The 23,820-nt window shown below is 39.6% G+C and overlaps 1 protein-coding gene across 11 annotated transcripts in view; it reads left to right on the plus strand.

The window, feature by feature from the left end:
• The first annotated feature begins 4,631 nt into the window (after window positions 1-4,631).
• The window catches only part of MCM10 (minichromosome maintenance 10 replication initiation factor), a 31,071-nt gene continuing 11,882 nt past the window's right edge, over window positions 4,632-23,820 (plus strand). For 2 of the 11 annotated variants that reach the window (XM_060397361.1, XM_012188383.5), the window contains exons 1-11: window positions 4,632-4,700; window positions 7,103-7,187; window positions 10,093-10,434; window positions 11,779-11,883; window positions 12,019-12,159; window positions 13,744-13,915; window positions 15,933-16,098; window positions 17,810-17,977; window positions 19,214-19,330; window positions 21,559-21,758; window positions 23,256-23,356. In XM_060397361.1, coding sequence (XP_060253344.1) covers window positions 7,181-7,187; window positions 10,093-10,434; window positions 11,779-11,883; window positions 12,019-12,159; window positions 13,744-13,915; window positions 15,933-16,098; window positions 17,810-17,977; window positions 19,214-19,330; window positions 21,559-21,758; window positions 23,256-23,356 — 1,519 coding nt within the window. In that variant the 5' untranslated portion in view covers window positions 4,632-4,700; window positions 7,103-7,180. Of the gene's footprint in view, window positions 5,003-7,102; window positions 7,188-10,092; window positions 10,435-11,778; window positions 11,884-12,018; window positions 12,160-13,743; window positions 13,916-15,932; window positions 16,099-17,809; window positions 17,978-19,213; window positions 19,331-21,558; window positions 21,759-23,255; window positions 23,357-23,820 lie in introns of all 11 variants that reach the window. The other 9 variants (XM_060397364.1, XM_027976637.3, XM_060397365.1 and 6 more) reach the window with 5 other exon arrangements.

Genomic DNA, 23,820 nt, shown 5'->3' on the forward strand with positions numbered 1-23,820 from the left:
TGAAATGCTGGCACAATATCCAAATGCGAGAAGAAGATTCTAGACACAGACCTTAGACCTTTCACAAAAACTAATTCAAGCCACAGACCAGGAATAAATCTTTACAAAACATATATCCAAAAAAGGACTGGTATGAAAATATCCAAAGAATTCTTAAAATGCAACAATAAGGAAACAGCCCAATTTTTTAAAGGGCAGAAAGAAAATACATACCTCACCAAAGATGTACAGTTGGCAAATACTGAAAGGATGCTAAACATCTTATGTCATTAAAAGTGAAAGTGTTAGTAGCTCAGTTGTGTTCTACTCTTTGCAACCCCAGAGACTGTAGCCCCCCAGGCGTCTCTGTCCATGGGATTTCCCAGGCACGAATACTAGAGTGGGTTGCTGTGCCCTTCCCCAGGGGATCTTCCAGACCCAGGGGTTGAACCCGGGTCTCCTGCATTGCAAGCAGATTCTTTACCACTGAGAAGCCCATATGTCATTAGGGGATTGGAAATTCCAGCAAGATACCATCACATACTTATTCTGGCTACTAATTCAAAACAATACCACCACCAAATTCACCTGGGGAGTATGTGCAACAACAGAAATTCATTGCTGGTGGAACTGCCGAATGGCACTTTGGAAGACATTTCAGCAATTTGTTGCAAAACTAAGCACACAATCCTTGCTATTTAGCCGGATGAACTGAAAACTTATATCCACACAAACCTTGCACCTGAATGTTCATAATAGTTTTATTCATAACTGCCAAAACTTGGAAGCAACCAAGATGTCCTTCAAAAGGTAAATGGGTAGTCAAACTATGGATATCATATCCATATGATAGACTATTATTCAGTGGTATTAATAAAAAATAAGCTAGTATCTAACCACAAAAAGACATGGAGGAACCTTAAACGCATATTGTCACGTGAAAGAAACTAATCTGAAAAGACTACATACTGTATGCTTTGAGCATGCACTCTGGAAAAAGCAAAACTGTAAGGATAGTAAAAAAAAAAAAAAAAAATCAGTGGTTACCAGGGGTTAGGTGGAAGGAGGAATGAATAGTAAGAGCACAGATGATGTTTAGGGCAATAAAACTATTCTGGATAATACTGATGGTGGATACCTCTGTCAAAACCTATCAAATGTATAACATAAAGAGGGAATCTTAATGTAAACTATCTCATCATTGTTCATTTGCTCAGTCATGTCCGGCTCTTTGCAATCCCACGGACTGTAGCACACCAGGCTTCTCTATCCTCCATTATCTCCCGGAATTTGCTCAAATTCATGTCCATCGAGTTGGTGATGGTATCTAACCATCTTATCCTCTGCTGCCCCCTCCTCCTTCTGCCTTCAGTCTTTCCCAGCATCAGGGTCTTTTCCAGTGAGTCAGCTCTTCACATCAGGTGGCCAAAGTGTTGGAGCTTCAGCATCAGTCCTTCCGATGAATATTCAGGGTAACTATAGACTTTAGTTAATAATAATAATGTGCCAATATTGGCTCACCAGTTGTAACAAAAAGTCTGATACTAAGGCAGGATGTTAATAATAAAATTGAGGAAGGGGCTATGTGGGAACTCTATTCTTTCCACTCAATTTTTCTGTAATCCTAAAGTTATTCTAAAAAATAAGTATATTATTTTCTTAAAAAATGAAAAAACCTTTGAACTATATGTGATTATTTAATATGAATACACATAAAATATATTGTGTACATCATACAATCAAGATTCTGGTAAAAACTGCATAACAATTTCATCTGACCCATAATGAAAGGACTCCGTTGGAATTGGTTTTAATGAGATATCAGATTCATTATGCTATCATTAGTTCAGTGGAAGAAAGCTGACATAACAGCCAGTTACAGCATTTAAGTGTAACAGGAATCAAGTATATGAACCAATATTCAAATGTTTCCATGAAAGAAGGAAAAGTACCAAAACTGCTTTGCTATGAAGGGCAAAAAGTAGAAATAATTTTATATCCTCTTTGGTATCTTTTGACTTCCAGAGTTTGTCATTTTAAAAATTATTGAAGGAACATTATGTTCTCATTGTGAAGATACTAGTCATCACTGAATACCATAGGTGTTCTTCTTTTCTAGCTAAGTAATTACAAAGATATGAAGTATAATACAAAAAAAAAAAATACTGGCTCAGGAACTCTCACTGTTTATGTAGCAATTTTGTCCTTTAAATATATGGAACCAAAATCATGGATAACATTTATTCCACATACATAATGTATATATTGTAGTTAACTCAGCAAAGACCAAGGAAGAAATGTGTTGAATGTTCTTATGAATTAATTAAAACCAGCAAGGCTAGAGAGTTTATTAGCTTCCCTTGTAAAACATCAGTAAAGATGGAGAACATACCCTGTTGCTTAAAGTAACCTCTAGATAGTTTGAAAAGCAACAGACATTTATTTGGGCAACAGAGACAATATTCTATTAGGAAAACTAGAGGTTGGGTTTTCCTCTTTCTCGGAGGGGTCATTCATCTCTCAGTAGAGTGTTGCCTCTGAGGAAGGATACTTTTTTCAGTAAAGAGTTTTGTCCAAATAGCTGGAAAAATTCAAGTTTGAGATAAGACTCTAGAGAATTCTGTACCATTAAGCATGAGACATAAAGGCATATGTAAACAGATGCCTACAGGCAGGTGATAGGGGTGCTATGGAAACTGGCCATTACTCCCAGAAGATCTGATTTTGAATAGCATTGTTTTCTGCTGGGGCCTATCATCTGGCATGTTAACCCCCGGAAACATACTCTAAGATACTCTGCTTCTAAAATCTCTAGAGAACTCAATAAACCTATACTTGAAGCCCTGATATGTCCCCTTGGCTTGGGTCACAAACCTAAAGGTAGTGCTGAAATCTCCACGCCATCACCTCAGGCTGAACTCACCATGTCTATGCTGTGCAAAGCAAGTTCTGCCTCTATAATTCTGCTGGTCTCCCAGCTATTGCCAATGTGGCAATCATCCTCTCTTCTTCCTGCCAAGGACAACTTTCCTTTGGTGAGTTACCAAAGCAGGTAAGTTTCCTTCATAACATGTTTCCCATTCTTCTCTTCCCTTCAGCTCTCACAGTCTGAGACTCACCATCTCCTGTGGAATTTCTTTGCTTCCAGTTTCTGGTATACCCAGTTCCTGAGTACCTATCTTTGTTAGCTTAATCATCCTAAGCATTGCCTGATAAAGAAGTAAGAGTAAAAGTTAATACACATTTAATACTTACATGTGTTGGGCACACACTGCATATTTTTAAGTTTTTCTCATGAATTCCCTATGAAATAACTATGACTGTCCCTGTTTTGCAGGTGGGTAAGTTGGGGCTCAGAGAGGTTAACTAATTTAGCCAAGGTTGCATAGTTAGTATGTGGCAGTTAAAAATCACACCGTTTTAACTCCAGAGCCTAAGCTCTTAGCCACACCTTCCCCTATCTAGCTCTTGTACCTTCCTCCCCCACCTGTTCAAACATGGTCCTTTTAACACTTACAGAATGAAGTTCTTGACTTGGTATTCATCATCTGCCACACAGTTTGATTTATCAACTTAAAAGAAAATGTTTTCACCTCACCTTTCACCTCCTCCAGCAAAATTGGTGCCCCCTAGTCACCTCATGTAATTTCTTTTACGCATAGATCACATCTCCCAAATTAGATGTCTTTGCCCACCCTTGCACAACAGAGGCACTAAGTGATTATGACTGATGACCAGTGTGTAAAAATGTACTGGAAATTCTCATTTGATCCTTCCCGCCTCATCAGCACTCTAGAGACGAAAAAGAAAAAAAAAAAAGAGCCCTCCAAAGCTAAGTCATTTGCTAAGGAGGCAATGCTCTCGAAATTTTCTCTCTGTAACATTTCGTGTGTGCCAGGTACAAGCAAGAGGAGAGAGAGGAAGATATAGGACCATGAAGAAGACAGTCCCTTGTCTTCAGATGCTTCAGTCCCTGGAAACAGTCTCTTGTCTTCAGATGCTGACATTTTGATGGGAAGAAGCAGAAAACAGTTACTCCCAACTCTGACGCAATTCCCAGTCTAAGGACCACGCAGTGTGTTAAAGAATATCACCTAGTCTTTCCTTCTCATTTTTTACAGGCGATGATGATATTACTTCCCCAAGATAAGACAGAGGTAAAAGTGGACCAGACTTTTCTTTTAGTCCAGTTATCTCAACTGAACACAAGATTGTAAAATAATCACCTAAAGGAAATAATCAACCACATCTGTATACAGGCAACGCAGCCGCCGGTAATCGGTGAGGGCAGGGGGAAAGTTTGCAATGGGTTCCGCGACCTGAGTTTCTGTCTAGGCTTGTCGGCATCAAGAGTTACCCTCCACCTCACAGGAAGAGAAAACGAAGCTCAGAATCGGATGACACAGTAAGTCCCGGAAAATGTCAGGAACTGACCACAAAAAGACATAACTACTTCCCGACGCTAGAACACTCAACCGGAGAAGCCTAGGACTTCACCGACCGGAAGTTCCCTGCCCCCCAACAAAGAGGGCGCCGGTCACGTGAGCCAATCTGATTGCTAAACGCGACTTTCACGTTCTCCCCGCCCCCTTGAGGTCGTTTCCGCCCAGAGCTCTGAAGTAGCCAATCAGTACAGGCCTGAGAAGGCGTGCGTCTGACGTCAGAAGCAGGGGCAGAGAGGAGTTGGAATTTTGGCGGGTCCGGCTGTGCAGAGTAAAGAGGTGAGGAGCCGAGTAAGAAGCGGGTCTGCGAGTGTTGAGCGGTGGTTGAGGGACCGCCGAAGGCGTCTGTGTGAGAGTTTAACGAGCTCCTAGGGCGAGAGGCGCGGAGCTCGGGGGCGCGCAGGTGGGTGAGACTGGAACTAGGCGAACGCTGAGGTGCCTTGGGCCGAGCGCTGAGCTGACGCTGGGCTGGGCGGCCGGGAGGGCCTTGTGTGCGGAGCCATGGACGGTTCCGGAGCTAGGAATGGCGGATAGTTCCGAAAGGCGCCGAGAGGTGCCAGGCGTTCGGCCGTCCAAGCTGTGTAAGGGTCCATTTTTTTCTCTTTAAAGATAACCGTTTAAAACCTTTTCTAAATACATGCCGTTTGGACTTTCTCTTTTATAAATTTATGCTTAAGTTTATGATTTGCTGATAGGGGTGCAAGGCTCCCATCACATCTACTTTCGTGTTATCCAGTTTAAAGTGGGTGAAAAAATGAAAGTAAAGTCGCTCCGTCGTGTCCGATTCTTTGCTACCCCATGGACTGTAGCCTACCAGGCTCTTTCGTCCATGGAATTTTACAGGCAAGAATACTGGAGTGGGTTGCCATTTCCTTCTTAAGGAGATCATCCCGACCCAGGGATTGAACCCTGGTCTTCCGCATTGTAGGCGGGCGCTTTACCGTCTGAGCCAACAGGGAACAGATAACAGGTACACCGTAGTGGAATGTGCGATAAAGTCGTGAAAGCAGTGAGGTGAGAGGGTTCCAGGGGCCTGGTCAGATAGAGTGGTCTGGAAAGGCTTAGAAAAACTGGTAGTTAAGCAGAGACTGAGGAATGAGAAGGAGATAGAGGAGAGCTATCAAAAGAGGCCTGAAAGCACTTGCCTGTTCAAGAAGTTCAAAGCAGGCTAGTCTGGATGAAGCATTATTGCGGGATTGGGGTTGGATAGAGTGGTTATAGAAAAAATGAGGAAGTGAAAGTAGGTAGGAGAGCGAGTAGGCTTTGTAAATTTTGTTCTAAGAGCAATGGAAAACTAATTAGAATTTTATTAAGGGAATACTGCGATCTGACTTATGTTCTTAAAAGATTGCGCATATTGCTGAGGAAAGAAAAGATTATTGTAGTGTTTACACAGAGGATAAATTTCAGAGGGACAGAAAGTCTAATAGAGTTTTCCAGGCAAAAGATTGATGGTGACTTGGACTAGGTTTTTGGATGAAATTGGGGAGAAGAAGATTTTCAACTGAAAGAGTTGAAAACGACCGAGTGACTGAGCAGGAGGTCTGTGCTGGCAATCAGGGAACAGTGTTGTAATTAATCTTTCCCCAGTAGGGGGCTCTGAGGTATACACTGAGTTCCAGATACTGAACAAGGCTCCCAGGAGATGTGATCCTATGCCTCTGAGATTTCTCCCAAGTTCTCACACTCCTTTCAACCTTCGCTCCCTCCATTCTTTCTTCCCCCAGGACCAGCACCCAGATGCTCTCCTTAAGACATCAGTACTCTCATGATTTTCCCACCTGACTCCTTAGGTCAGAGACTTTCCAGATGGCTCATTGGTAACAGAATCCGCCTGCCCGTGCTGGAGTGGGTTTGATCCCTGGGTGGGGAAGATCCCCTGGAGAAGGTCATGGCAACCCATTCCAGTATTCTTGCCTGGAGAATCCCATGGATAGAGGCCTGGTGGGCTACAGTCCATGGGGTCCCAAGAAGTCAGCCACGACTGAGCAACTGAGCACAGCACAGGAGATTTTAGCAATATATTGAAGAAAGAACCCTTAGCATTTGTCAGATGGTCCTAGATGATGGGGGTGGGGGTAGGGTGGGAGGGGGGTTGGTTATAGAAATGACCAAGACAGTTTGCCCCTTTCCAACCCTTAGGAACCTTACAGTCTTGCAGATTCCCCAATTGACAGCACAGTGCCAGACACATGGATTGTAGGAATGTCTTAATCCTTGACATCGAACTTATCAAGATCATATATATTATAGAGCACTTATAAGTTAAACAATAGCCTAGAAAATTGACACATTTTTCTTGTAGTTTTAAAAATCATTTTAAATGAAAGAGGAAAGTGCACAGGATAATATAAAGTTACCTTACTTAGCTATGCCAGCTATTCCTCTGAGTGTCGTCATACCTGTTCACAGTTTGTCTCATCCGTGTAATCTAGTATCACACAAAACAACTCTGTACCTCAATGAAGTTTGCATAACAGTAGCTTGCAGACAAGACACATCATACAAGGGACTGCATCCATACAAGGAGGGAGAGAACGTTGGTGGTGGGGTGAGAAATGGCCAGAGCCTGGATTAATTTTGAGCTTAAGCTCCTACAGTTTGTAGGATGCTGGATTTGTTGGATATGTAATGTGAGAGAACAGTTGAGAGTGATTTTTTCCTACGTTGATTCCACACAGCCAAGGTTCTGCATTGCTGCCATCTCCTGGGCACCTGATACTCCTTCAGTTTTCCATTGCCACCGTTCACTTGACAGCATGGATGGTGAGTCCTGGCAGTTTTCTCAGTTTCCTTTTGTTTCGTGAAAAATCAATCTTTTGTCCGTGGGCTTGTTGTTACTTATCTCTCTCTTTGTCTCTTAGTCACTAAGTCGTGTTCAGCTGTTTTTGCTGCCCCATGGACTGTAGCCTGCCAAGCTCCTCTTTCCATGGGATTTCTGAGGAAAGAATACTGGAGTGGGTTGCCATTTCCTTCTTTAGTTGTTACTTAAATCACTTATAAAATAGTGAAAATAGCTACCTTACCCTCAAGCAATGTCTGAGTAGTTCAATAGAAATCTCACTTCAGTCAGTGAATGTTATTTGTTTTAACCAGGTACACTTTCTGTTCCTAACATTGTCTTTCATAATAATGATGGTTGGCCAGGCACTGCTCTAAGATCCTATGCATACAGTTGGCCTTCCATATCTGACGGTTGCCCATCTGCAGATTCAACCAACTGCTTGCATATAGAGAATATTTGAGGGGGAAAAAATTCCAGAAAGTTCCAAAAAGCTAAACTTGAGTCTGCTAAGCTCTGGCAACTATTTACATAGCATTTACATTGCACTGGGTGTTATAAGTAATATATTAGGGATTTGAGCATCTGTGGATTTTGGTATCCATGTTACTTTAAAATATTTATATAAATTATTTCACACTACGTATTACTCCTCTCCTGGTTTCATTCAGCATTGCATGTAACATTGATGCAAATCAAAATATGGTTTCATTTTATTTCTTTCAATTGCTGTATTTCTTTTAATTACAGTCCATGGTAAGATTGAATCACATTTTAGTAATCATTTTCCAGTAAAAGGCATATGGGTTCCAATCTTCTACCACTCTAAACTATGCTGCAATTATGTTGTTTTCTTTTGTTTGGCACATGTGTGAGCATTTCTCCCTACCACCTCACCAGCATCTGAGACATCATCCAAGATTTTTTAACTAATCTGATGGATGATTTTAAAAGGTAGCTCACTATTTTAATTGCATTTCCAGGATTACTAGTGAAGTAGAGAACTGTTTATTTATTTATTGGCCAGTTGGATTTCTTCATTCTTGATTTACCTGTTTCTTTTATTTGCTCATTCCTACCTCCCCACAATTTGGGCATGATTCCTTTATAAAATCAGGCATTTAAAGCATAGGCATTAAGGATACATGATACACTCCCTCACTGAAAAGATGGGGGCTGAAATCTAGAGAAGTTAAGGGCCTGTTCAGGATCAAATGATGAAACAGGTCAGCACAGGAGCCTGGGTTAGGATAGAGACCTCTAGATCAGCAAACCAATATGCTTTCTACCACTCTACGCTCCTTGACCTCAGAAGGAAATGAGCCAGTGGTCAACTCAGGGTCTAGAATCTGATGAAAGAACCTAAAGCTTAAAGTCAGAGATTGCATAATGATTAATCTGAGTTGCTTAGTCAGCAGTGATTCCAAGACTGCAGGGTGTAGCAAGAGAGAAGAGGCTACTTGGCTACCCAGGTTCCAAGTGAGATAACCGCATCCCCAAAACGGAGCCAAGAGGCCCTCCTCTCTCTCCCATTCCAAGCTGTTACAGAGAGCACACCCTGGAAGAGGCCTGTGCCCAACACCACTGGGAACCTTGGGTGAGAAAGGCTGCCTAGTGGCTCCACACTCTTGGCCTTGAATCCATCTTTTCATGAGAAAACCAGGGCTGATCTCTCTCTCACTATGTACTAATAAATATTTTGCACGTATCCCTGCAAAATGAACAAAATTTAGAAGTAGTATAAGAATTTGTCAGAGCTAGACTAAAACCACTTCAACAGATTTCAGTATCAAAGGTGAACTCTGAAGTGAGGCTGCCTGGGTTCAAATTCCTGCTCTTGACAGTTTCACCTCTGGCAAGTCACCAAACATTTGTCTTCTTGTCTGTTTTGCTCTGAGGAAAAAATCAGTTAATACAGTCATCCCTGGTATCCACAGGGCATGTATTCCAGGACCCTGCATGGATACCAAAATCCAGATGCTCAGGTCCATGATATGTTAATAAAATGGCATATTTTTTTGCATACAAGCTGCACATATCCTGTACACTTTAAATAATCTCTAGATGACTTATAATACCCAGTGCAATGTAAATGCTATGTAAATAGTTGCCAGATACGTTAATGAATATGTATTTATGTTAAAAGTATGGAGAATGGCCTTGAGTGATACAGCAAAATTATGGCAGTGATTATACTGGAACCTGGTGGCTATGGTAAGGAGTTGGGATAAGATTTGACATAACAAACTTCTAACGTAAAAGCCAAAAGCAAACATGATAAAAGGTTGTGTGTGTGTTAAGTTGCTTCAGCCATGTCTGACTCTGTGACCCTATGGACTATAGTCCACCAGGCTTCTCTGTCCATGGGATTCTCCAGGCAAGAATACTGGCATGGTTGCCCTTTCCTTCTCTAATAAAAAGTTAATTATGGCTAATTCTGGTTGATGGGATATGAATACGTTTAATGTAATGCTTTGTAACTTTCTGTAGTTTTTAAAAATTACTCAAACAATTAAAAAGTAGGGGAATGTATACATCTAGGAACTAAATGTATACTTAGTATGATTTTCAGTTATTCCATTGTAGATTGAATTTCATATGCAGGAAGTCATCTGATTAGCTTAAGTAATGTAGATAAAGAGATCTAGTCCAGTGGCTGGCCCACTGAGATAACTAAGCAGATACTGGCCCCTACTTTCTTAGCCTAGTGCCCGCCGAGAAGCACTTGGGGAGAAGAAACGTAGAAACAAGAACGATAGTTACATGTACCAGGCAAAAAGGTGAATCTGCAGTCATTTTAACTGCGTTATGAATGTTGAATGTTTTGACTCTGCTGTCAATGGCTGTTTTTCACAGATAGGCTTCCTTTTTTTCCTTCTTTTCCCATAGGGGAGGAAGATGATTTGTCTCTGCTGACTGCATTGCTGGAGGAGAATGAGTCGGCCTTGGATTGTAATTCAGAAGAGAGTGAGCCCTTGACCCAGGAAGATGGTGAACCTGACTCATTTGATGAGCTCTTTGACGCTGATGGTGATGGTGAATCTTACACAGAGGAGACTGATGAGGGAGAAATGGAAAAGGCTGAAAACCAAAAGGAGAATTTGGCCACTCTCTTTGGAGACATGGGAGACTTAACAGATGAGGAAGAAGCTCCTACATCGCAATCAACTAAAGAGAGGGTCATCCCTGCTCCTGCTCCCAGTCAAGGGAAAACTAATCAGGAGTTACAAGGTGCCCTAACCACTTGCTTTCTCTAATTTCTTTATGATAGACCAGATGAAGACTACTCAACTGACAGCTTTCTTCAAAATAGCTGCTGAGTCAGGGGTACAGATACATGACTTTGCAAAAAAAATTGTAGAAGTTAGTGGAGCAAGCATTTAAAGCTAGCATTTGAGGGCACAGCAGTCCCTGATACCAGGGTCAGCCAGCTATAATTGAGCCTTTGCAAAATGGCTCTAACATTTCTCACAATTATTACAGAAAAGTAATACTTTGGGAATTAGCAAAGGGAGCCAGAGACAAGACTACACAGCCACCACATATTCTGTTTGAGGAGAAGACCTTTTCTGAACAGATCCATCTAGGAGTGGCTTTTTCTTTTCTTTCTTTCTTTTTCTTTCTTTTTTTTAGTGTTACAGATTTTTTTTCCTGTTTTTATCATCTCACAAAAAAGCAGTATGACAAGGTTCTTAGTTCATTGTTTCAGGAACATTGGAGCATGTAAGTGACTTGTCCCAGGTCACTTATCCTAATCTGTATGATTAGGATTCTAGGTGGATTTTGGCTACAGAATTTCTATTTTAATCCCAACAGGAGATTCAAATACTTATAAACATCAACTAGAAAAGGTTTATTTATATTAGTTAGTTTTATGAAGTTGTTGTTTAGTCACTATAGTGTCCAACTCTTTTGAGACCCCGTGGGCTATAGCCCACCCAGGCTCCTATGTCCATGGGATCTCCCAGGCAGGAATACTGGAGTAGGTTGCCATTTTCTTCTCCACGGAGGAGTGCCATTTTCTTATTCCTGACATCTCTGATATGTATTTTTTTAATTTACATATATATTTTTAATTGAAATATAGTTCATTTATAGTGTTATTAGTTTGAGGTGTATTGCATAATGATTTGACATTTTTATAGATTATACTCCATTTAAAGTTATTACTGAATATTGGTTTATTCTCTGTGCTATACATTATATCCCTGTATCTTATCTGTTCTGTGTTTTAAATATGGAAAGCTTCACAAATTTGCATGTCATCCTTGCTTAGGGGCCATAATCATTTCTTGACTCTTAAGAACTTGTCAGCCGTGGACATGTATCTGTCAGTAGTACAAATTCATAATCAGCTTTGGTATTAGAGATTTGTGTGCTGGAAATATCATGTTTACTTCTCTAAGGGGAACTATTTAAAGTGCAAAAGTTAATTATGAGTTCTCAGTATGTGATTCTGTTGTGGGTCTCAAGTTTTGGAGGTGATGGGTAGATATCAAAAATTATTTCAGCGCTCTCATCATGTATGGTATTTCATCTGGTCTGGTTTTTAAATCAATATATTTTTTCCCCTAGATGAATTAAGGAAGTTGCAAGAGCAAATGAAGTCCTTACAAGAACAGCTGAAACTAGCGACAATTAAACAGCCTGCAAGTCCACCCCTTTCATGTAAAACCCCAGGTAATCAAACTAGTTCTAGGGATAGTATGCATTTCTGTTATAAAGAAATCATAACGTTACTTCTGCATCCAACTCCTGATGAAACAGTTTTTTAACCCCTTTCTAAATTTTCTTTACTAATTTCTTTTAACCAAGTAGATAAGTCTCCACGTCCCCCTCTTAAGGAGAAGAAAGTTCAGAAAATTCAGGAGTCATTGTGCTTTTCTGCGGAGCTTGACGTCCCTACTCTACCAAAACCCAAGCGAGTGGCTCGGACACCAAAGGTCTCACCTGCAGGTGAGTACTCATGACCCCTAGTTTCTCACTGCCTGGGCTCGGGTTACAATCTGTTATGTATGGGTGTGTGTCTTGGTCTATCTTACCTGCCCATTGAGAAAAGTAAGTTTCCTGGAAATGGGAACCACGTTCTATATTTCATAATCTTTGTGTACATCACAAAGTGCTTAAAAAATACTTGGGTAGAGAATAAATATTTAAGTGCATAATGGATTCAATTTTTTTTTGGTTCTATAGTCCTGTAGTTGAATTATAATGAAGTATAATCACTGGGTTGAGTTCTTACGCTAGAAAGCTAGAGATTTAATCTTCAGGCTGTGAGACTGAGGCATAGTGATCTCTTTAATAAAATGGTCGTTTAATTTGAAGCCAGAGGGTTCATTCTTATAAAAAGTCATCTTTGCCAGGAGGATATAGTGGTACTCAAATCCTATTTCAGCACATATGTATATTCACACAAAATAAAATGTAAAGGATTTGTAAGCTCTGTGTATTGGTTTTGTTGTACTGTCTTTTTGCCCAAAGCAATTACTCTTTGGAAGATCTGAGAGAAAATGACCTGGAGATAACTTGGCTTAGAGTAAGCAGCATTTTATTGATCACACATGTTCAAAAAGGCCCTTTTGACTGCCATTGGCATATGACACAACAATACAGAATGGCTGTAGCCCCTGTGTGTTCATATTTATTTGAGAACAGATGATATATTCCATGCATCCACTTATTAATGGTGTTTATTCCCTTAGGAGCTCTGGTATTACTAAAGTATTTTATTAGACAGTGTCCAAAGTTGGGTTTTGAGATGTTGAGATAAGGGCATGGTTTCTGGCGATTCTAAAAAGTTCTAGGGTTACCCTAGCCCCTGCCTTGGGAGCAGTGATCCAAAGTCACTTTGAAAGTAAATACCAATCTTATTTGAGAGAGAGTTATACTTATTCAGGAGAATACCCAAGCTTTCCAACCCTCAGGAACATTATCAAATGCTTGTAATATATGAAAAGAACCATATCAGAATATCCTGGGTCCCCTAACACTCCCACGACCACCCCCATCCCCACTCCCGCACATACACACAAGTAAAATTAAATGAATTGAAATGAAACAAGAAAGGGAAGCTAAATTTGAATGTCTTTCAGGTAGAATTTGACCTGTGCACAAATCTCCACTAATTACTGATTTCAGAAGGAGGGCTTTTACGCCTTCTACCACAGTGCTCTGTATATGGTGACTGTTCAAGAAATGGCATTGCACAGAGAAACAGTGTTTTAGGGTAGAACTGATGCAGCCACTAGCCACTTGTGACTAATTAGATTACAAATTTAGGCATTAATTTCCTTAGACACACTGGTCAGTTTCAGGTGGTCAGTGTCCACTTGTGGCTGATGGCCACCACATGGACAGCAGTGGTATAAAACATTTCCATACACAGGAAGTTCTGGACTACACTGCAGAGGTTTGGGAGTAGTACAGAAATGATCCTGTGGGTTACTATTATTCTCTCAAGATTTGACAGGTGTTGATTAAAAAAGAAACAATTCTAATAAAAAAATGTTTAATTATCAGTGTGGTTTTTATATTTTCTAGAGCCCCAATGCTCACCTTTGAAGATGACAAGTGTACCCTCCCAACCACTGCGAACAACTCCTGGGAACAAGCCTGGTGGGATGACTAGGGATCAGAGTACAGGGACACCCAGGAGCTCTGGGGAGATGGCTCAGGCAGTCTCCGTGGAAGCCTTCTCCGGGCTGAGGCTCAGGTCAGTAATTGTGACAGCCCTCTCTTTCACTCTGCTCGTAGGCCCCACAAGATGCCTCTTCCTCGTTCCTAGGGACTGAGCCTTCCAGAATTAGTGTGTTTGTACCGCTGAGTCACATGAGACGTATAGCTCTTGTACTTTACCATACTAAGCCTTTGGCACTGAGTTTGACTCAGTGTATTTACATATGGATAAGGAAAGCTTTTTCTTGTTTGTGTAGAGAGTAAAAGATATGTGTTCTTAAAAATGAAATCAATAAATAATAAGTACTGTATTTAACCAGAAACTAGTAGGAACAGTGGTGGAGACTATTCTTAAATACCTAAAGGAATATACAGTTTAACTAGGATAGTAGTATCTTCTTATAATTAATGTTAATAGAAATAACTGTGCTCTTTTGTTATGTGGAGAAATTAAGATATTCAGGCAAAGTACAAATGGGGAGTGGGAGAGAGGCTCAAGGGAGAGAAGATGTATATACACGTACAGCTGATTCACATTGTACAGCAGAAACTAACACAACATTGTGAAAAAACAATTGTCCTCCAATTTGAAAAAAATAGAAATGCATCCCAGGATCAGTTCAGGGAAAAACCTGGACTTCTAAGTCTTCTGTGTCTACTGCTTTGCACCTCTGTTATTACTGCTCTTGAAGCCCTGGGCAGAGATGACATCCTTACTCTGAAACCAGATTGCCTTTAGTACTGAGCAGCCAAGTGCAACCCCTGTAGAACACCTGAACCTTGTCAACCTAAACTAAAACTGCTAAGCTTTTAAATTATATGTTATTGGGGAGAACAAGTGACTGTTGACATGCAATAGAACTTTATTGTAATAACTCCATACTTTTCAAAATTGGGGGTGGGGGATCAATATTTTAATTACATTTGAGACAGAGTCCGAGGAATGGAATATAGTAAAAACTCACTGAGGGAACTTCAGGCTTCTTTTTCAAGGTAAATGTGGCCCTCCTGAGATAATACTGCCTTTCCCAGTGGAAACACCCTAGAGATAATAAAGATGCTGCTTATGTGAGTCTTGCTATACATTTGAACTGAATGGAAGTAGACGAAGTTGAAACTAGTCAGCCAAAGCTTCTGTAGGGCCTACAAATTTAGGGGGTTGCAGAGTTGTTTGAATCTTTTTCAAGATTGTTCTACTGAACCTCAGAACCTGAAGATGCTCTGTAGGATCGTAGCTTCGTAGTAACCTGTTAACTCAGAAATCAAATAAGGAAAGGATTTCTCCATTTATGTCAGTGTTTCCCTCCCGAATATTCTTTATTGTTGAGTTAGCCCTTGGAGTTTCTAGTCTAGAAAACTTGTGAAAGAGTCAAAAAGCTTGTTTTCTCCTGACTGCTTTCTCCCGTCCTATGATCCAACATGGAACAAATTTTAATATTCAACTAGAGAAAAACAATTTGCAAATTTTATGAGTTTTAACCAGTCATTAGAAACAAGAATATATTAATTGAAGCTCGAGTCAGTTTTATTATGTGAAAAGGTTGGCTTTTAAAAAATCTAATTAGAAATAGTAGAGCTTATGACATTCTCACAGAATTGATGGAATTGAAATATGTTAATTTACCTAAGCAATTCATGATTTTGTATTAAAAGCAAGAGATTATTTTTAAAAGAATATTATATTAGAATTCATAAGAACTTAAGTAATTTGTGGTCTTTACTTTGTACATAAGTCCCAGTTCTATATCCATGGAAAAGCGAACCTGGTCTTTAAAATTGTCTCCTTTTGGGGAGGAGGCCATGCTGTATAGCATGGGGATGTTAGTTCCCCAAAAGGGTAGAACTTGTGCCTGCTGCAGTGGAAGAACAAAGTCTTAACCACTGAACAACCAGGGAAGTTTTACCTGCTGAAAAAATATGTGCCTTGTACTAAGCCTCCCTGAGAATAGGTGCTTTAGAGATTTCTGTCCATAATATCTCTTCTAACTAATTTGCTACAGTGCCAGGTTATCTCTTAGAGTAATAATCTACCAATTGCTGGTGTCTTGACCCAGAAAGCCTCGAGTATCCTCCACAGAAATGAACAAGAAAATGATCGGCCGAAAACTTATCAGACTGTCTCAGCTCAAGGAAAAGATGGCAAATGAGAAGCTGGAAGAAATAGACTGGGTGACGTTTGGAGTTATATTGAAGAAAATCACTCCACAGAGTTCTAACAGTGTAAGCTATTTTATTAATCAGCTGTTTCATCACAGATTGACAGTGGAGACTCATGTTCTTGATTTGTTACCCAGAGCCCATCAGTGTTTCATTTTGTAGTCATTGCTAGTAAGTTCTCAAATTGCCACACCATCACCTGGTTGGTACCAGAGGGGGAGATCTGTAAGGAAGGCCCTACTTAAAGAAGGTCTGATTAGACAAGTTTCTTATGCTTTTTATTGTCCACATCATTCTTATTCATTTTACTTGTTGTTTGGTGATGCCTGTGGATGCCCTACGGCTCTGAATAATCCCCCTTGTGGAAGGGGAGCACGTCCTCAAAGACCATTTGAAGAGCCGTATTAGATGTAAGATGTCAGTCACCGAAGTCCTGATATTGCTGACCTGGGCCAGTACAGGATGGTACATTTCATTTGACAAATATTACAAGAGGTCTGATAAGTTTTAAAATCACAGTTGACTGAGGAATAACAAAAATTATTCTGTGGCCAAGTCAGAAAAGCTGGATTCTAAGCCTCATTCTCCATTTATCAGGAGCCTTGTGGCATTAGGTGGCCCTTAACTCTTTCTTTAAGGACCTCCATTTCCTTATCTGTAAAATGAAGGAATTGTCTTTTGATTACCTGAAAGGCTGTCTCTAAAATACTGCATATTATCTTGTTCAAAACTAATTTCATTCTCCAGTTTTGATCTTGGCCAACCTTAAATTTTTTTATGAATCTGACACCAGGGGTTGAGTTTCAGATTCTGAGTCCTGCTCTATATCTGGTCTGTCTCAGTAAATGTGAACAAGTCTGGTTTTCATTTGATGAAGTTCATAATTGCATCACCACTGGCTATAATGACATTGAAATAATAGGTGTGAAATTTATTTGAACTTCTCTAAGAATGGCATTGTATAAATCCTTGGAAGAATAATTATAATACTGGAGTTTAGGCAATAATTCACTATAACCTGTAGCCATACCCACTCTGGGCTGCCTCAGTGAAATAACTTGATTCAGTATTGTGTGAATTGCTTTTTTAAAAAATCTATAAACATGGAAGTTGTTCATATTATGTGTGGCTAGCATTTTGAGTTTCTTGATATGTCATAGTATTTCCAAAGTTTCAGAGTTAAATACAACCAGTTTTCTTTAAATGATGCTGTTTTTCTTCTAAACTAAGGAAAGATTTAGAAGCATTGAACTGAAACTTCCTTATTAATATTAAAATAACTGATAAATAATATTTTTAAATATATATCAGTAAATTTTTTATTGGAATATAGTTGATTTATGATGTTGTGTTTTAGGTGTACAGCAAAGTGATGGTTATACATATGTAGATTTGTTTCATGTTCTTTTCCACTATGGTTTATTACAGGATATTGAATATAGTTCCCTGTGCTTTACAGTACTAGTCTTTATTGTCTAAATATTTTATATACTAGTTTGTGTCTGCTAATAACAAGTTTGAAGAAACAAAGTTAACAAGAAAGCCATTTCTTTCTGAGGCTTGCCTTTCTTTACCTTCATTTCTAAAATGAGAAGAGGCATACCAAAGCCTTGAGAAAGGATTAACTTACAATTAACAGACATTCTGATGATAACCTATTCAGACTAGGTCATGCTTAGATATCTTCCACAGTAGAACACTTGGACTGTAAATGAAGACATTGTAACCCATTGTTCAAGATTTATTAAAGATAAGCATAAATGATTTGCTCCAGGGGAAAACATTTAGCATCTGGCGACTAAATGATCTTCGTGACTTGACGCGATGTGTATCACTGTTCTTGTTTGGAGAGGTTCACAAAGAACTCTGGAAGACTGAGCAGGGTTCTGTCATAGGGCTGCTCAATGCAAACCCCATGAAGCCCAAGGATGGTTCAGAGGAGGTAAGACTCTGTTTCCATTGGTTTTTTTGTGTGTGTGTGTGGTCTTTATAGCTTAGCTGAGTTCTATCAAAAACCTTTATGCTGGTCTACCTCCAGGTAGTAAGTCAAGCTTTTGTATTATTTTGACTCCATTTTACTGGCTTTTTGTTTGTCATTCATTTCTTACCGGTCAGTGTTCTGAATTTCAGACTACGCTAGAGTATTTTATGACAGCTTATTTCATGATATTTTTTCAAATTCGTTCCAAGCTTCCTGGAATTTATTTTTCAGTTCTTGGGCTCAGGTTCCCTTCCATCTCCTATGAATATCCTTCATAGCATCAGGAAGGAAGGGTTTATAGTTGAGGAGGGTTTGTTCCATTTGTTATTACAATCATACCTGCAACTTTACGAATTTTCGTTTTTAAAGTGACTTTTCACAGTCTTAAGCAGCATTAGAATTTGGGTTACTACCTACTGATTCTCTAGTAAACTGCAAACCTAGGTACAGTGTGAACACTTACAGTTTCTCCACAGATGTCAACAAGAGGCTACTGCTTCTGTTATAGACACATTGTATCAGGAGGAGTAAGAGACAAAGTTGTTGCATTCATTGCTTTCAGGAGAGAATACCAACAAATCTTCATTTATTGGTTTGGAAGGTGTTTGGCCACAAGTAACAAAAGCTTCACGACAGTTTTTTGTAATGGTAGACACTGAGGGTTTTGTTTTTCTTGGATAATAAAAAATCCAGGCATAGGCAGTGTAATAATGCCCTAACACCAGGGCTGGTGTCCATGAGTCTCTCAGATTTCCCTCTTGGTCACAAGATGGCTTGAAACTCTAGCCATCATATCTCCACTGAAGCCAGGAAGTCAGCCAGCCTCTTCCCTGCTTTTATAGAAAAGCAGCTTTCTTGGCTACCTTCCCTGCAAACTACTACTTCGGTCTCATTGGCCAGAGTGGAGTCACATGACAATCACTAGCTGCAAAGAGTGCTGGGAAAACTGGGAACCTGCTCCATCACTTAAGGCTGAGCGTTAGGATTCTGATAGTAAAGACGCAGGAGAGAACAGAGAACTAAATGTCTTCTTTCCCATTTCTACAGCTGTTTTACAGAGCACTGGCTTCAAATCCCAGGGCACTGATGAGAAGGACAAAAAGCCTAACTCATGCCAACCGTTATTATATCCATTCTTGCTGGTGGGGGGGCCATACCTTTGTTTGCTTTTAATTCCCACTACCTCTTTTTCTACAGATATGCTTATCTATTGATCATCCTCAAAAGATCTTAATTATGGGGGAAGCTCTTGACCTGGGAACCTGTAAAGCAAAGAAAAAGAATGGAGAACCATGTACACAGATTGTGAATTTGGTAGGTTTAAGCTTTGTTGGGGTGGTTTTTGCTAAAGAAAGAAATTAATAAGAATAAATTTTAGGCACTTGACCTGTAATGACCTATTTGGAACTGAGTTTCCTACATAATAGGAAGAATCAAAGAGAGAAAGTAAAATATGTGGTTAATAATGCCAGTTTAAAAAGCTGAGGGCAGGGGAAGGATTTAACTTCTTAGGAAACTGATCTTTTATTACCAGCTGATCGGGAACTTTAAGAAAGATGGAATTTTAATTTGCCCTCAATTCTTTCTAATGTTGAAGATCAAACACTAATGATGAAATACACTGCAACCTTATTTTAGCCAGTATATAACTGTATTCTCCCTTTTAGTAGAACTCTCTTTTTTGAAAAGTAACATTGTACTGAGATAGAATGCATGTTACCAGACCATTCAGTTGTGAAGTGCACAATCTGGTGATTTTAATGTATTCACAGGGTTGTGCAATCATCTCCACCAGGTAATTTCAGAACATTTTCAGTCCCCTTCTAAAAACCCATACCCACTAACAGTAATTCTCTATCCCCCTTCTCCTCTAGTCCTGGCAACTACTCATCTACTTTCTGTCTATAGATTTGCCTATTCTAGACATTTCATACAGTGGAATTGTATAATGAACAGCCTTTTGTATCTAGCTTCTTTGGACTTAGAATAATGTTTTTAAAATTCATCTGTGCTATGCTCATGCTACAAAGCCTTTTATCAGCACTTGATTCCTTTTGGTATTTGAATGATACTCCATTGTGTGGATAGACTACACTCAGTTTATCCATTGGTTGATAGATACTTAGGTGGTTTTCATATCTGACTGTTATGGATAATGCTGCTGTCAACAAGCATATACAGGTTTTTATGTAGATGTCCATTTCAGTTGCCTCAACTATATACCTGGAGTGGAATTGCTGGATTTATATTTAGGTTTTTGAGGAACCACCAAACTGGTTCCCCCAGATGGCTTTTACAATCTCCCTAGCAGTATGTGAGGGTTCTAGTTTCTCTGACACTTTGTTACTGTCTGTCTTTGATTACAACCATCCAAGTAGATGTGAAGTGGTACTTCTTAGAGCTCTTTGAAAAAATTGGATAATAGGTTCTGGTTTCATCTCTTTTTATTTCACTCATTGCTATCTAACAGATGAACTAGTGAGCAGGAAACAGGGAAGAAGGAGACAGTTAGAAAGAGGTCTCAGGGGAAGTATACCTGTCAGATCACAAGAGCTGGACCATTAAACCTCCATTGTCAGCATCTCTTTAAGTTTCACCTAGTTCAACAATACTTAATAGTTTCTCTTTGTGCCTTTCACTATAAGGGTAGCATTTGTCTGAGAGTCAACCAGAGAAACAGAAAGGAAATTGATTTTGTTTTGTTTTTTAACTTCTGTTGAGGTAAAATTCACATTGTGTATAGTTAACCATTTACGTCAGTAATATTTAGTGTATTCACTTTATTGTCCAACCACCAGCTCCAGGTTTCAAAATCTTTTCATCACCCCCATTAAAAGACACCCCCTAGCAATTAAGTAACCATTTCCCTGATGACCTATAATCTGTTTTCTGTCTCTGTGGATATATGCCATAAAAGGAATCATACAACATGGGACCTTTGTGTCTAACTTCTTTCATTTGGCATAACATTTTGAAGCTTCATCCTAGAAACTGACTTTATTTCCGTTGTAGAAAGAGGACAACGGCAGTTTGAAAAGTGCCACTTTTTCTTGTACCCAAATAGTGTGTTCAGAATTTAGTCCCCTTAAATTTTTTCTCTTAATTTCTGTTGAGTATAGTTGATTTATAGTGTTGTGTTAGTTTCTGGTATACAACAAAGTGAATTAGTTATGTATATACTTACACCTGCTCTTTCTTAGATTCCTTTCCCATATAGGCCATTACAGAGTACTGAATAGAGTCCCCTGTACTATAGAGTAGGTCTTTATTAGTTATGTATTTTATATATAATAGTGTGTGTGTATGAATCCCAATCTTCCAATTTATCACCCCCAACTCCACCCCCTTACCTAGAGGATGAACTTCTAAGTTGCTTCTTAGCTGTGGATAGAGAATGATCTCAGAAGTTAGGCGGGAGGGTTTTGCCTACAGAATAGCTCTCTGTGAGGCTGGGAGAAAGGAGTTGTAAAGGAGTTGCGTCCATTAACATTGTCCCCGGCCTATTGTCCTAATGTTGATACAGCTGCTCTTTCTCTTCACAGAATGACTGTGAGTACTGTCAGTATCACATCCAGGCCCAGTACAAGAGGCTTAGCGCCAGGCGAGCTGACTTGCAGTCCACCTTCTCTGGAGGCCGCATTCCAAAGAAATTTGCTCGCAAAGGCATCAGCCTGAAAGAACGGCTGTGTCAGGATGGTTTTTACTACGGAGGCGTTTCTTCAGCCTCATATGCAGCCTCAATGTAAGACATTCTCAGAGCTTCTTTGAGGGCTGGGGTCTTCATTTAAGAGTAAACCCAGGACTTCTCTGGTGGTTCAGTGGTTAGGACCCCATGCTTCCATTGCAGAGGGTGTGCGTTGCATCCCTGATGGGGGAAGTTCTGCATGCTGTGCTGTGTGGCCAAAAAGGAAAAAACAAAAAGTAAGCCCAGTGGTTGTACATTTTTGTCCCAGTCCTAGAAGGTTTGTGCAGGTTTTATCTTTTATAACAAGCTGCCTAAAACAATGGAGCAGAGGAGAAGAGACCCAAAACAAGGTTGCTTCATTCCTGGGGAGAGAAGAAAACACACTTAGAAGGAGGAGAAACTGAGTCGGGCTCTCCTGATCTTTAACAGGGAGCCCACACTTCCTCTTTGGCTTCTAATGTGAATAGTCCAACTTGTCAGGACTGATTGGCCACTGAAAGTGTTCATCATAGTGTTGACATCCTTGAAATCATTTCCATTGTGAGCGTGAGGTTGTAGATCTTAGGGAACCCACAATGAATTTAGTGAATGAATATGCAGAGAAACCTCACAGGGAAGGGGGATACTGCTGAAGCTGGCGCTCCTGGGGATCTCAGCCTCTCCCTAGAGTCCCTGAGTAGGTGACTGATGGCCTGTCACCTGACTCTATAAAATACATTTGAGGCAGGGATTTGGCTCAAGCGAGCTATAGTTGGTCCAAGAATAAAACAGATTTTGTCCTCAATCCAAGAGACATTGGGCTAGAGGACTCTCACCTCTATTTTGTAATATCAAGAACATTTTTAAGGTTTAAAATAATGTCTGTATTTTAGCAAATTGCAAAAGGCAATGCACATAACATTATTTTTTTAAACATGTACAGTTTAGCCAAAAGAAGACAATAAAAACCATCTATAATCCCACCATCTAGATAACTGTTAGTTTTGGTATATATGGTTTGGGGGGGACATTTCCCATAAGTATAAATTTTTAAGAGTATAAAATGAGGTCACAGTATGCCTATAATTTACAATGTTCTTCTTTCCCATAAAAATAATGAATTTTTCTTTGTGGAATATTCACTTAACGGCATTATTTTCAGTGGCTCAGTATTCTTTCACATGGCTCTGATAATTTAAATAATTCCCTATGGATAAACATTTATAGTATTTCTAACTTTGAACAATACAAAGCTTCCATTAATATCCTAAATTTTTACATAGGTCTTAATGTAAATCCTAGACTTCTTGATAAGTCCTACTCTTGATCAAAGTGTTGGCATATTTTAATTTCTTTTGCCAATTTACTTTTCCAGAATGGCCTTCAAGCAAGTTTGTAGGTTGCCTGTCTTAGGTCTGTGACATAATGCACACACCAGTTAGGGGTAGGACCATGGTATTAACTATAGTCTACTTAAAAGGAGCTTTGAGAAACATTGACATTTTGTAACGACTACTTTTCTGCCTTCTTTACCTCAGAGCATTGACTTTCAGTGGTTTTCATTTTCCTTTTCAGTGCAGCTGCTGTTGCTCCTAAAAAGAAGATTCAAACCACTCTAACTAACCTGGTGGTTAAGGGCACAGACTTGATTCTTCAGGAAACTCAACAAAAACTAGGTAATTTTGTTTCTTTCTTCATCTTAAATTTGTAGGCTTCAGGATTGAAAACAGTTAGTTCCTAACTCTAAATTATACTGAGTGACATCACCTAAAGTAAAAGAACCAAGCTTCGTTGGCAGCATCTTACGCAATAACATATTAGCGGTGTCTTAGGTTTTTAAAACGTCTTGATGTATCTGGGTCTAACTCTTAGTGTCTGGCACTAGAATCAGTATTGTCAACTTCTGTCTTTCACTAAAACAGGTACAGGTCAGAGAATGCCACCTCTGCTCTGTCCTTGGGGCTCTGTTTATAACAGCGGTCAAAGTCTAGCATGGACCCTTTCCCGTAGTGTACAATCCAGAAATAGTGTGTAAAATGACCCCTCAGATAATGGTATTTTAATCATTTTTCAAAGTAAGATATTTGTCTTACCTTTGTAGTCCTACTGGTCTGATATTAGAGGTTAAGGATTCTCTTTT

This window comes from Ovis aries, chromosome 13 (assembly GCF_016772045.2).
Source record: "Ovis aries strain OAR_USU_Benz2616 breed Rambouillet chromosome 13, ARS-UI_Ramb_v3.0, whole genome shotgun sequence".
Lineage (NCBI taxonomy): Eukaryota > Metazoa > Chordata > Mammalia > Artiodactyla > Bovidae > Ovis > Ovis aries.